We start from the raw sequence: 14,660 nt of genomic DNA, 5'->3' as shown, positions 1-14,660 counted from the left end.
ATGGCTGGGGATGCTGAGTGCTGGGGACCCGTGTTCAAGGAATTCTCAGAGTCCTGGGAAGACCCTGTCACCCACGTCAAGAGTCAACCTTGGACTCCCGAGACAGGTTACCTACTCCACCCCTCCTACTACCTGCTGTGATTAGAGACACCACTGGAACCATCTTCAGAGAGGAGCATTCCTATCTGTAGGACTGCAGAAAGGGGTCAGCACCCCTGCAGGAATGGTGGCCATCATAAAAGCTGGGGTGGAAAAAACCTCATATTTGAAGTAGGGACTCTGTTACCTTGGAGAGAGCAGGAGGGGAATGGCCAGGCCCGGGGTTTTTTAGGGAGGAAGACCCTGTTCACCCTAGACTGGAGGTGGCGTAGGGTGTGAAGTGGAGACTGGGTTCTGGCTTCTTTCATTCCAAAGGACAGGGACTTATAGGGATGGTGGAGACTTCAAAGCCTCAGAATACTCACTCCTGGTGGTGGTGGCCATGATCTGGTGGGTGTAACCTGTGGAGATAAAGAAAGAAAGGGTGAGGAGGGGAGGGAGGAGGGAATGGGAGGGGAGGACATGGCTGGACCCTGCCACACAGCAGAGCAAGATGGCCACTGCTCACCATTGACATAGAGACTGTTCCTGTCCAGGGTGTAGGGGCCCAGCTGGGTGATGCCGTGGGTCAGCTGGCTCAGCTCCCAGTACAGCCGCTCTCTGTTCATCCCCAGGCCTGAGGGGTCTGGGTGGTAGGTGCAGACGGCATCCACTCCAGTGGCCGTTCCACCCTTCTCAGATCTGGTGAGGACAGGTGGGGGAAATGACAGTAAATGGAATGTGTAGGGCAGGGGCAGTGGCAATGATAGAGAGGTGAGAAGCCAGACTTAGAAATCTTTCTGAGGGTGCTGACTTCCAGCCAGCCTGGGACTGTGAGCAGAGTCATGGATTGGAGAACTCTTATTCCATGTAAGAGTCAAACCTACATCCTTGTGGCCTGGGACAGGAAAGGTCATACCTGAGACAGGTGAAGACCTGGAGTTGGGCATTAAAGCAAATGAAGAAAATGTGTTTGTTTTGAGAAAAATCCTACTGACAGAACTGAAATCTAAAGGATAAGTGGTTCTTTTAAAAGGGTTGGAGAATTCAGAAAGATGACCTAGGGAGGGGCCAGCCCTGCTGCTGGATTCTGCAGAATTCCGGCACAGGTGGGTGGTCCTGGGGAAGCAGTGGGATAAGGAGACATTTTAGTGCTGGAGCCAGTGCTTCCTGAATTCCACCTCTGCTGAGGACATCCAGAGGGAGGGCAGGAAAGAAGCCAACCAAATTCCTGCAGCCTGGGAGCAATTGGGAAGCCCTGGCCTGCTAGTCTAAGGACTCACCTGAGCAAAGTCAGCCTGCAGCCAGAATACAGAGGGCCGATACTGGTGTTCTTGAACAAGGGCCTGAGCTGGGGAGGAAGGAGAGAGGGGTCAGGAGAAGGGCTGAGGGAACAGGGGCGGGGCAGACGTGAGGTGGGCGGGGCTTGCACCTGAGATAGGAGGGGGAGGTGGGTGGGTCTTCTTCCAAGGGCGTGGCATTGCTCAGGTGGGTGGGGCAAGAAGCAGAGGGCCCTGTTCTTACCAGCTTCTGCAGCACTCTCTCGGTGATGTTGAACTTCCAGGATCCGGGTTGACGCATCTCCTCCTCGTACATCAGATCAATGATGGTGAAGTTAATGGTGAGCGGCACCAGCATAGAGCCAGCCTCTGTAGGGGTGGCTGGAGAAAGACACCCACTGAGTATTCCAGGTCTGTGAAGCTGCGTGTGGGGCATCTCACACGTGTCTTCAAGCACTGGGGCGGGTCTTCCTCGAAGAGGGATGGAGGAGACCCCGGACGTCAGCATCAACAGAGAGCCATGAGTGGGGAACTCAGCGCCAGGGAGATAAGTGCTTCCTCAAGCAGAGAGCACACGTGGCTGACTCTCCAGGTGACTAAAATTCTGACCGTCTCCTCTCCTGAGTTTCTGTTTAGCCCAAATTGTTTCTCTGAGATCCACATATTCATTGATTGAAAAAATATTTGAAGAAACAATCTTACTGCATTTTTACACCCAAGACCCTGTTTTAAATGCTTTGTTTACAGTGAACTCATGGTTTTGGAGCGTGACAGTGTTACCATGCCAACTTTACAGAGGTAAAAAGTGAGTCAACAGGAAGTTAAATAGTGTGCCACGAATCCCACAATGTCCAGATGGCAGAACCTGATTTGAACCCAGGCTTCATGGGCCATGGACAGGAACAATGACAGCCCAGTCTGCCTGAGGGGTCAGTGGTCGGAACACTCTCTGGAGACTCGAGCTGATGTCTAACTACAGACCCGGGACAGCAATGAGGCCAGCTTATCCGGGGCCTCCGCAGGGCCAGGGGTGGTATGGAAATCCACCTTGGGCCCGTGGAGAGCAGAGCCTGCCCCAAACCCTAAGTCAGCATGACCTGCAAGAAGGTGGCTTCCAGGTCTATGCATAGCTCACGCCGTGTCCTTCTTTCCTGGAATTGAAAACTAAGCCCACAGAGAGAAGCTCCTCCTCACGCCTGCTAAGTGTCTCCAGAGCCTCTGAACTCATTGTGAGCCAGCCCTTGGCTGCACACGCACCTCTTTCTTTTCTGTTTTCCCTGTTGGGAGCCCATCAAAGACCAGGGCCATTGCTATTCCATTGAAGCTACATTATTAGAGCCTTAAAAAGTCCTTGTCCCATGGATAAATGAACGGTGCCTCCCACTGGTCCAGGACCCCTGAGCTTTGCACGGGAGGAGTCACCCACAGGAAGCTCCTACCTGTGGAGATTGGAGCTGGGAGTGCAGAAGTCACCGGGGGGATGACAGAGGCCATATCAGCTGAGGAGAGAACACAGGGAGGCACAGGTGGTGGGAGAAAGGGTCTCCCCGGCCAAGGAGGGCCCATGAGGGAACCCTAAGGCCATTTCCTCTTCTGCTTCAAGCTTGTGGTGGGCATTTCTTTTCTGGGCTGGGGAAGGACTGGGGCTTTCTGGGACCCTTCCTTCTCTGGGGACGTGGGGTAGAGGACAGGTGAGCGAATGGATGGGCTCTTAGGCAGACCAGTACCAGGACCCAAGTTACTCACTCGTGGGGACGGGAGTCAGGGCCCAGTGCGTGTAACCTGAAGAGAGAGAAGGAGAGAGAGAGAGAGAGAGACCGTGAAGACGGGAAGGATGGGGACTGGGGAGAACAGGCAAGACTCTGGGGTCCCGTGGATTTCTTTAAAAGTCATATTTAGAGAGTGCTCTCCACGCGCAGACCATAGGCAGATCCCAGAGAACACAACTGGAGCACGGGGAGAGTTCCTGGATGAGGTTCATGCAGTTCAGGTTTCTGCCGTGGGTCCACCCCACCCCACTGCCCTTCTCTAGGAGACTGATCTCTCCTGAAAGGCTCTGCATATGCACGTCTCTGTGTTCTGACCCCGGGGCACACAGCCTGCCATCAGACCCAGGGGGAAGGCGCGCTGCATTCGCCGTCCTGCTCACCGTTGACATAAAGGCTGTCCTTGTCCAGGGTGAAGAAGCCCAGCCGGGTGATGCCACGAGTCTCACGGCTCAGCTCCCAGTAGAGCAGCTCTTGGTCCAGCCCGGTGCCTGTGGGCTCAGAGCGATGGGTGCAGATGATGTCCACTCTGGTGGCTGACCCGTTCTTCTCAGACCTGGGTGGAGGGTGGCATGGTGATAGGGACATGTGAAAGATGGATACTGAATGTGGCTTACAAGAATAATAATGCCTGGAAAAGTCACAAGCCTTTCTCAGATGGAGAAGGAGGGAGGGAGGGAGGGAGGGAGGGAGAGAGAGAGAGAGAGAGATTTCTAAAGTTTCCGATTGCTCAGTAGATAAGGTGGTTGCGACTAGAGCTTGTTCGCAATCCACACACAGATAGAAGATCCATTATCTTGAGATGCTCTGCACTAGAGTGTTTCAGAGTTTTCCAGATTTTGGAATATTTGCATAGACTTTGAAGCTTGAGGATTCCCAATCCTGAAACCGGAAGTCCCATGAAATTAAAAAGTTTTTGAACGACAATACGACACTCAAGCAGTTTCAGATTTTTGAGCATTTGGGATTTTCATTTTTAGGGATGCACTATCAGACCTGGTTTCCCATCACCCCACTCCCAAGATTAAGCCAAGGGAGGAAAAAAATGGACCAACAGTCTGGCAGCCCGAGGCCTGGCAAATCCCTCAGGCACATTACTTTGGAGCCCTTTCAATACAGGTTAAGAAATGTTCATGCCACAAAGATTGTTCATTTTTTGCACTTAAATTTTTCCTGAGTATAGAAGAATTTTGGATGTTGCTGGGCATTCACTCCTGGGGGATGTTCTTCATGTTGGTTAAAACAAGGGGGAAAAAAAAGCCAGACTAGAAAACTGATGAACAAAGACTGGAGAGAGGGCTCAGCTGAGAGTTGCCACCCTGGGCAGGTGGGGAACAAGGTGCAGGCAGGGACTGAATCCAGGAGGCCAGGGGGTGTGAGCAGCCACCGCTGGGCATCTCACCTGAGTGAAGTCAGTCTGCAGCCAGTGTAGAGAGGGCCAATACTGGTGTTCTTGAACACAGGGCCAAGCTGCGGGGGAAGAAGAGGGAGGTGAGTAAGAGGGTGGGGGCCCTGCAAGGTGGGGGCAGGCGGCTGGCCCTCGGCTCTTACTAGGCGCTGCAGGATGGCCTCGGTTGTGTTGAACTTGTCGGATCCTGGATGCCTCATGTCGGACACGTACTGCAGGTTTGTGATGATGAAGTTGAGGGTGAAGGGCATCAGGGCAGGGCTCACGGCTGCAACGAGAGAGTCTGTCTTGAGCTGGCATGAGCACCCTGTCCACTCCCCTCCAGCCTGCCCCCGGCCTGCACACAGGGCTCTGACCCTCCCCACCAGAGCTCCACACAGCTTGGTTCCAGTGCATGCAGGGACTACCACCTACATCACATCCAATCACTCTTTCCATTGGGAATTGGTTCTTCTCCCAGGAGCTCTGATTTGGAGGTACCCAAAGTCACCCTAAGACTTACTCCATGTTGACCCAATTAGGTGACCAGGCTCATGTCCAGCAATTTCCTTTCCCCTTTCCCTCCCCTCCCTTCCTTCTCTCCATGAATATTTATTGAACACCTACTCTACACCAGGAGGCACGGTCATGGCATTGGAACATAGAGTCCTGGCCACGAAAATAGAATCCATGTCAACTATTTCTAAAGAGGGAGCTTAATAGGAAACAACAACAACAACAAAACCAGCGACAATAAAACACTGAAAGGGTCACAAAGAGATTTGCAGAGCCAGGAAGCCTCTCGTCCCACAGGACTGAAGGGACAAAAGCACAAGAGGGTGGCACACCAGATTTTTGCCGAGAGCATGGAGGAGACACAGGCCTTGCTGGAGATGCTACAGGAAACCGAGGGAGTAGGGGAAGAAATGCCCTGGTTCATCTGCAGCCTTGCCCACTGCGGTCCCACCAGCGCCTCCTACTGGCTGAAACTAGCAGGGACTCAGCAAGGAACCTGGGAAAGGTAGTTTTCAAGGATCAGAATCCACGGAGCAGAGGATGGGAAGGGTGGGGAATGAATACATTCCTAGAAGGGGGAATGGGCCTGTGAACAAATAAATACAACAAAAGTGTTACAAGTACAGGTGGCCCCTGGCTTATGATGGGTTTTGACTTTATAATGGTGCAAAAGCCATATGCATTCAGTAGAAAATGCACTTTGAGTTCTTTTTTTTTCCTGGGCTAGTGGTGTGAGGTATGAGACTTTCTCAATACACTCAAAATTTCATTATAAAATAGGATTTGCCATAGATGACTTTGTCCAACTGTAGGTTAGTGTTATGTGCTCTGAGCACATTCAAGGTAGTCTGGGCTCAGGCAGAATGCTCGTAGGCTAGATATATTAAATGCATTCAACTTGTGATATTTTCATCTTATGATGGGTTTTTTTTGGGGATATAAACCCATCCATCCTAAGTCAAAAAGCGTGAAGGACTTAAAAACCTCAACAGTGTACGATTTAGTTCAGAGAGTCGGAAAACCTCGCATTTGTGTGAAACCTGCAGGAAGAAGAGGAGTCAGCGGTACAAGCCGATGGAGGGAAGTGCTTCATGCAAAGGCAGAGCAAGTGCAAAGCCCAGGAACTTGGAAAGAGCTTGCTGTGTTGGAGCAATATCCACATTGCAGCAGAAGGGTACAGGAGGAGGAGAAGTCAAAAGGGCATCAACGATGAAGTCCTTCAGGGGCCTGTGTATCACGGCGAAGGAGCTATTTCATCAAAACAACAAAGTGAGGTGGGAGGAAGGTTTTGCCTTGGAAAGTGCCACACTCTGACGTAGAGTTTAACAAGCTGCCTCCGGTCGCTGGGTGGAGAACAGGGGGGCAGGACACCACTGCTGGTGTCTGGGACAGGCAAGGTGGCTGGGAGGACTGCTGGAGTGGCAAAGAGAATGAAGGACCCGGCTATGCCCTGGACCATGGATGGTGCTGGTTAAAAAGTGGAGTTAAGGGAAAGGAAGGGGCCTGGACATGCTTCAGTTTCTTTAGAAATGAATTCCTTCTCTTGAAATGTCATCCTATTTCTCTGTACCGGGGGCTCTCACTATCCACCCCGTCCTCCAATATGGCAATGAGGCACATAGCAGTTATATTGAATTAGGTACCATAAATCATCTAGAGATGATATTTAAAGTCTATGGAGGATATGTGTAGATGCTATGAGGGACTTGCCATTTATATAAGGGACTTGAGCACTCTTGGATTTTGGTATTTTCAGGAGGTACTGAAACCAATACCCTACAGAAATTGAGGGACTACTGGGCTGACAGCTTCACTACTTGAGAGCCGACCATGTACCAGGCCCAGGCTGAGATTGTCTCCCGACAATCTGTCTACATCCAGAGCTTGTACTATTAATTCCAACCTTATTCAACCTCTCCCTAGACTCTGAGGCACCCATGGTGACATTTTGACCAGGAAGTAACTGTGGCTCAGGGAAAATGAAAACAAAGTCCACGAGTAGAGATCAATCTAGACTGCCACAGCCCAGGCTTGCTGAGGCCCCTTTCTGGCTGGTGGCTGGGTGGGGGAGCAGCTGGGATCCAGTCACACCCGGGCGAGGCTGAGCTGAACCTCTCAACCTGCAGACACTTTCTAGGAAAACCAAAGAGGCTCCCCGACACCCTCAGGGTCTTAGACTCTTGTGACAACTCCAACTGACCTGGCAGCCATTGCCTAGGGTGTTTGGTGGATGCTTTTATCAACTAGTGATGTCTGCCATGGAAGGGGGAGCGGCACAGGTGCCACATAGTTGTCCTGGGTAGAATCTGACAGAATGGTGATACATTTGAACCAGGGAGGAAAAGGAGCATTCCCATACACAACCAGGACATTTCCATAAGCTTCCCTTCTTTTCAAAGGAGAATGCATCTTTTTCCTATAGCCCTACCGTGCACGAGGCCCTGGGTTGAAACTGGCGAAGCACAAAGGAGCAAGACACCCTTGTTCTATCCAGAGGGTGTACTTGATGTTGGCGTCAATGGAAGGAAACCTAGTGTTCAAAGGCACCTTGCTCATGAGTTTTGCAGTAGGCTTATTTCTAAAAAACCAGTCCACTTAAGATTAAATTAAAAGTGATAAAGCTTTCCATGCCTCTCATCTCTAACGACAGAAAGTTTTAAAAGAGAGCATATTAGATGATGCCACTTAGATGCAGAGTACGGCTCTCAGTGAATGTTCAACACTCAAAAATTTCAGGTTTTTTCTGTTACTTTTGTTAAATCATCATTGTCATCAATGCCATCTCTGTCACCATCACCACCATTATCGTCATCATCACCACCACTGTCACCATCATGACCACCACCATCACCATCGTTGACATCACCATCATTAGCATCACCACCATGATCATCACCACCACCATCACCACCACCATTATCCCTATGCCATCATCATCAATACTGACATCATCACCATCAACACGAAGTTCAACACCATCATTATCATCAGAAGAATATAAATTCTCAGAGAGCATTGACGATCTGCTTTATGTTCCCCAGTGTATCTCCAGGGCCTGGCACAACACAGGTGCTCCATTAGATTGTTGGTTGATTCATCGTCACTAGGTTTACTATGATTTTCCATCTTTAGTTGATCGTATAATGTCAGAGACGTTCACACTCATCAGGACCTCTCCAACAGAGAGGCCATGAACTGGTATTTACCTGTGTGGCTGGGGAAGGAGAATGGAGACTCAGAAGTTCTCAGGTCCACTGTGGAGATCCTAGGAGCTGAGGAGAAGCCCTCATTAGTGAAATCAGCAAGGCACCCTTAGGGTAGAAATGCCAGAAGGAGGGACTATTTACAGGGTTTGTGGTGTGGAGGCTTGAACTTGGACTCTCTCTGAAGCTGGGCAGAGCAGAGGGTAAAAAAATTCTGCTCTCTCTACAGGCATTGGTGGTGAATGCCTGTAATCTCAGTGACTTGGGAGGCTGAGGCAGGAGGATCAAAAACTAGAGGTCAGCCTGGGAAACTTAGCAAGACCCCGTCTCAAAATAAATAATAATGATAATGAATTAACTTTTCTCTCTCAGATCTTTTTGCTTCTGGATAGAACAAGGAGGACATGAGGAAGGGTCAGACCCTGCTCTGCTTGGTGGGGATGGGTCACTGGAACATCAGCGGGTACTCACTGCTGGTGACGAGGGAAGAGCTCCAATGGGTGAAACCTGCAGGGAAAAGGAGGGGTGGTGGACAAGGGTTAGGGCAGGGGTAGTGTTCTAAGAAGGGGTCAGGGACTCTGGGGTGCAGTGGAGGGGCTTCATGAAGCAAGGGCTGTAGAGGATTCTTCATCAGGACCCTCATGTCAGGGAAGAAGGTCCTGAGGGTGAATACGTTCAAGAGGAGAAGAAACCAGGAGATCCAGACTGAGCACAGGGCCAAGTCCACAGGGCCAGGAAAGGAGTGTGGTCAACAAGGAGGACTCCAACCCCCTCCAGCTGCTCACCATTGACATAGAGACTGTCCTTGTCCAGGGTGTAAGGTCCCAGCCGGGTGATGTTATAGGTCAGCTGGCTCAGCTCCCAGTACAGTCTTTCTCGGTCCAATATGTGGCCTTTAGGGTCAGGGCGATGAGTGCAGATCAGGTCCACTCTGGTGGCTGCCCCGTCCTTCTCAGGCCTGGATAAATATCGTACATGGTCCAACTACTCTCCGTTCTACCCTCTTTTTCTTTGCCAATTCCTGACACAGAAACTGGGGAAACCCTCGTTAACAAGGAAGCTGCTGTCCGCATGGAAACGCCCACCGTGAACAATTATTAGGATCAAAATGCCAGTCCTCTGGAGCACCGGACACATAACAGACGCAGAGGGGGGCTGTCCATGGGGACGAGCCATCCCAGGGATGTCAGGACAGCCGAGTCCTGACACAGGTTCTGATGGACACAACATGGTGCTCAGGGTCAGGGTGTAATGGGCAGCAGGACTCCCAGGAAGGTGACCATAGCACAGTGAGTGACATTGTCCTTCAGAGAGCTGGCATCAGAGGCTAAAGTTCCCCTCTCTAGATCCTATGGAATAGCAGGGTTGGGACACTCCTAAGGAGGCTAGGTTGGTAAAGGACATGGGAGAGATGGCTGTTTGGTGGGTCTGTCTGAAACCATGGCTGGTCCAACCTGAGGTCACAAGGTTTGATGACCCCACATGCATCTTTAGCTACGGGATACAGACCCATCTGCCCAGCCACCCCTCGTATAGAGAGCAATTCAGAGGGAAAGGGGCTCCAGAGCTTGGGAGGTTGCCTCCCAGGGCAACAACTACCATGTATTAAATAATTAATGCAACAGACCCAGTGCTCTGTTCACAGTCGCTTCACTTCATTCTTAAAGCATTCCTATGGGCTGCTGTTGCTCCATTCCCACAATGATGATTAAACCTCTATATTACATACAACCAAGTACATGTGATTTAAAATATAATCTAGGGATAGGTAAATATGAACTTAATATGTAAATATATGTGGTCTATGTATTTTATATATGATTATATTATGTATAATTATATTATAGATTAGGCTGTTATACATTATATTTGTGCCTAAATATTTATATTAAACTAGCATAATATATACACACACATAGATATATCCCCTCCCCACGTGGTTGTCCTTCAGTATCTGTCAGGGATTGAGTCTGGGGCCCCCAGGGATACCAAAATCCTTAAATGCTCAAGTTCCTTGAATAAAATGGAGTATTTGTATGCAACATATCCTCCTATAGACTTTCAGCCCTCTCTAGAACACTTCTAATACCTAGTGCAATGTTTTTAGGTGTTATATTTTGTTATTTAGGAAATCATGAATAAGTCTGTACATGTCCAGAATGGGTGCAGTTATTTTTTCTGACTTGTCAATCCATGGTTGGTTGAACCCACAGATCTGAGGCATGTATCATGGGGAAATGGAGCAGAAAGGTTTGGGCATTTTGCCTGAGTCACAGTCATAGACTGTAGTAAATAGCAGAGTTGGGGCTGGAGCTTAGGTCTCTGTGACTTTGAGGCCCTTGGCCACTAGACCCCCTTCCCCCTTTTTTCCTGGGGAGAGAGGAGAGCTGGGGGTAGATGACTATGAGAAAACAGGAATCTCTCAAGAGCGGGACCTAGAGCTTCTTTGAGAGATGTGGGATGTTGGGGAGAAAGGTCCAGTAGTCTCCAACCCAGGCTGCCTGCTCTTCCTAGCTCTCCAGGGACAGTGTCCATCCCACCTCCCACCCACCCCAGGGCAGGGCAGGTCCTGAGGGCTGAGTCCGGCCCACTTGGGAGTCTCCCTGTGACACTCGGCTCGCCTTTCCTCCCCCATTCTCGCGACTTTCCACATCTGCAAGGCCAGAGCTTGGGCAGAGGGGGCGGCACAAACCCGGGGCTGGGAGTCTGGATCTAGAACCTGAAGGGCTGGGGTTGCTCTGTGTGATCTTCCACAAGCCACTTGTTCCCTCCGAGCCTCAGTTCTGTTCCCCTAACAGCTTCACGAGGCTCTTGATTGGACAGACAAAATGTTAAACCGGAAATACACAGCACAGCGCTTTGGGTCATAGTAACAGCCGCTGGTGGTGCTGTTGATGCGTAGTGTCCATGGTCAGTAGTGGTTCCAAGTGTGGACAGTCAGGGAGCCCAGAGCTTAGGGTCCCATCCACCTGTGCAGCTGGGTTTTTCCTGGGGAGGATCTCACCTGAGCGTGGATAATCGGCAGCCCGAATAGAGGTATCCCACACTGCTGTTCTTGAATATGGTTTTGAGCTGCGAGAGGGGAAAGGGGAAGTGAGAAAGAACCACCAGACAAACCTGCAGGAGCTGCAGCATCGGTGGGCGGGGCGGGGCCGGGTGAGGTGGGTGGGGCTGGAACCCGTCTGGGGGTTGTGGGCGGGGCCAAGCGAGGTGGGCGGGGCTCTCACCAGGTACTGCAGGATTCTTTCCGTGGAGCTGAACTTTCTGGAGCCCGTGTTCTGCATGTCCTCCTCGTACTCCAGGTTGGTGATGGTGAAGTTGAGGGTGAATGGCAGCTGGAAAGGGACCGCCACCGCACCTGGGGAGCAGAAACAGAGACCGCATGTATGGCAGACCTAGTCTGGGCCTCAAGACAACTTCAGAGGACCTGGCTGGAGGGTTTGCAGCCGGCAGGACAGGAAGAGGGACAGCCAGGTAGGGAGGAAAGCCGGGTGTTGGAAACTGCCGCAGAAGTAGGTTAGAAGCCCAGATGCAGATTAAGGAACCCGTCAGGGTGGCCAGGGATTGAGTTCTGGCCCTAACAGGTTCTGGAGAAAGAGCTAAAAGGAACAGGATTGGGGAAATGTCATGGTTGGGAGTATAAGGGAAAAATTCAATTCAGTCCCACTTAACATGTAACAAACTATTTTTTTTTTTTTTGAACATCCGCCGAACAGCAGTCCTTAAAGGAGATCCTCTCTCACCTACTGAACTGGCTTACCCCTGCGCACCCCCTCCCATGGCTCCCAGAACTTGTCCATTAACAGAGAGGCCACACTGAGAGCTTTGTTACTGTGGTTATGGCCACACGGCTGAGTGGGGTCTGGTTTCAAATTCCCTCTCTGCCCCTCACCATCCGGATGACTGTGGACAGTTTACCTGCCTGAACCTCAGCTGCTTCCACTATAAAGGGGGGAATCCTACACTTTGTAGGGACCCTACTTTGTAGGGACATGATGAAAGTGAGATGACTGTTTGTTAGAGAGTCAGCACATCTCAAGGGCATCGCACAAGAACAAAATAAAGCTGATCCCCAAAGGCCCAACTGGCATATTTCCATTTCCATTTATTTTATATTTGTGTTTAATTATTTTTTTTAAAAGGAAACATTTTTTAATTTTATTTATTTATTTTTATGTGGTCCTGAGGATCGAACCCCATGCCTCATGCATGCTGGGCAAGCGCTCTACCACTGAGTGACAACCCCAGCCCTGTATTTAATTTTTCTCAAAATAAAATTATAGAGAGAGAGCACAGATCCATGAGTGCCAGGGCGTGGGCTGCGTGAGCATGACTGTACAGGAGTAACTGGAGGGAGATCCTCGTGGGGCTGGAACAGTTCTGTCTCTTGGTTGTGGGGGTGGTTACAGGAATCTGCCCATATGATAAAATGGTCACACACACACACACACACACACACGCCCACACACTCAGGAGTGCATGTAAGAAACTAGTGAAATTTGACTGAGGTCTTGATTTTAACAATGTTGATTTCCTGACTTCGATACTGTATTAGAGTTGTGCAAGGTGTAGCCACTGGGGAAATTGGATGAAGAGTTTAAGGGAAGTGCCTACTACTTTTACAACATTCCCTGAACCTATAATTATTTATTCAAAGTGAAAAGCTGAGAATTGAAAGAATACAGCATGTGTGAGGACACACAGGAAGTGCTGAATACTATGGCTCTCTCTTATTATCAATTCTACCTGGATGGACCTTCCAGGTGACCCAGGGCACTAACCCCGGGGAAGGACCACATCTGATTTCCTCAGCCCAGTAGAGAACTGGCACCCCATAAATACTTGTCAAACTCAAATTTCCTGCCAGCCCTGTGCGAGGTTCTTACATATAGAGTGTACCTACACAAGTAAGATGGCTACAATGTCACTGGGCGATATAATCTCAAGGGACCACTGTCCCATGTGTGATCCATCCTTGACTGAAATGCTGTCACCGGTCACATAACTGTCTTTTCATTGAACATTCATAACAAACTTCGGAAATGTTATAGCTCCACTTGGCAGATGAAGAAGGTAAGTGCCCAAGGTCAACGTGGCTAGGGAAATGAGGAGCACAGGTCCCCTGGCTCTTGCGTTCACAGAGGAGCAGGAGGTGGCTGTGGCAGCTCCCGGCCACCCCCCACACTGCCCTTTCCCCCGCATCTCCCAGGTCCTCGCTTTGAGGCTGTGCACGCTGACTTCCCGGAAGAGGTTGGAAAGAGAAGTCACCCACCTGTGGAGCTGGAGAGGTGGGCGTGCGCCGTGGAAGTCGTTGGGAACAAAGTAGAGCTCACAGCGGCTGAGGAGAAACAGAATGGAGTGAGGAGGGGGATCCGGGCTGGGCACGGGTGCCACCATGAGTCTCCCTGACAAGCCCGGGCCACTGAGTGTGTGGGGGTGGGTGAGACAGTCCACTAGTTTCTTTTCTCTCCACGTCCCTGGACTCAGGGTGGGAGAACTCAGCTGTTCACAAGAGGTTTGTGCACATGGTCATCAAGGATAAGTACTCACTGCTGAGAGAGGGACCGGAGGCCTGATGGTTATAACCTGCAACCAGAAAAGGAGACAGGGTTGGAGTGCAGGCAGGAGAAGGTGCCCATCCGTCCCCATCTGCAGCAGAGGCTTCAGACGGACTCAGTGGAATACTTAGGATCTGGGAGTGGCCGTGTGCTTTCCTAAAAGAGAAAAGCTGGAGACCCAGTCTCTGTCTTCATGGGCTTGCAGTTATTTGGGGAGATAAATACCCCCCCCAATTCTTATGGTGTATATTTGCAAGCTGTGCTTTTCAGGATCTCGAGGGGATTTTGAGACACCGATGGGGAGAAAGGTGAATGGTCAGACTCTGGAATCCCCGTTGGCTTCAGCAAGAGGGATATTCTCTTTCATGCATTTGAATAAAAGGCTTTTGTGGCTCAGACAGGTGCAGGTCACAGCCCTGGAATGTGGAGTTATGAGGGAAAGAGAAGGACTTGCAAACTTGAGGGCTCATGGGTGCCTTCTGGTTACTCAAGGGGGGCTGTTTAGGTGGAGGACAATTCACAGGACAGGTCTGTGGCAAACTGGAAAGTCTGCACCTCTTCTTAGGTGCGGATTCTCAGCTTTGGCTTGTGGTTACTAAAGGCTGCTCACCATTGACATAGAGACTGTCCCTGTCTAGGGTGAAGAAGCCCAGCTGGGTGACATCGTGGGTCTCATGGCGCAGCTCCCAGTACAGCTTCTTTCTGTCCAGCTCGAGGCCCATGGGGTCAGGACGGTAGGTGCAGACTGCGTCCACTCCAGTAGCTGTTCTGTTTTTCTCAGGCCTGGGCAGAGAGGGACATAGGGATGGGGTGGTGGAGACTCTTCCATTGAAGGAGGGGATAAAGAAGGTGGGGGGGGGATGCTGGGCAAT

At 50.6% G+C, this 14,660-nt stretch overlaps 1 protein-coding gene across 1 annotated transcript in view; it reads right to left on the bottom strand.

The window, feature by feature from the left end:
* The window catches only part of LOC124092340 (mucin-16), a 92,537-nt gene that overhangs the window by 42,014 nt on the left and 35,863 nt on the right, over positions 1-14,660 (bottom strand). Inside the window, 17 exon segments of the mRNA XM_058579132.1 lie at positions 465-500; positions 608-780; positions 1,362-1,429; positions 1,603-1,739; positions 2,798-2,857; positions 3,105-3,140; positions 3,508-3,680; positions 4,527-4,594; positions 4,676-4,800; positions 8,234-8,299; positions 8,702-8,737; positions 9,016-9,188; positions 11,235-11,302; positions 11,458-11,588; positions 13,503-13,568; positions 13,781-13,816; positions 14,399-14,571. Coding sequence (XP_058435115.1) covers positions 465-500; positions 608-780; positions 1,362-1,429; positions 1,603-1,739; positions 2,798-2,857; positions 3,105-3,140; positions 3,508-3,680; positions 4,527-4,594; positions 4,676-4,800; positions 8,234-8,299; positions 8,702-8,737; positions 9,016-9,188; positions 11,235-11,302; positions 11,458-11,588; positions 13,503-13,568; positions 13,781-13,816; positions 14,399-14,571 — 1,625 coding nt within the window.

This window comes from Marmota monax, unplaced genomic scaffold, assembly GCF_021218885.2.
Source record: "Marmota monax isolate L192 unplaced genomic scaffold, Marmota_monax_Labrador192_F-V1.1 WCK01_AAM20220418_F8-fsc00102, whole genome shotgun sequence".
Lineage (NCBI taxonomy): Eukaryota > Metazoa > Chordata > Mammalia > Rodentia > Sciuridae > Marmota > Marmota monax.
This window is presented reverse-complemented; position numbering and strand designations above follow the sequence as displayed.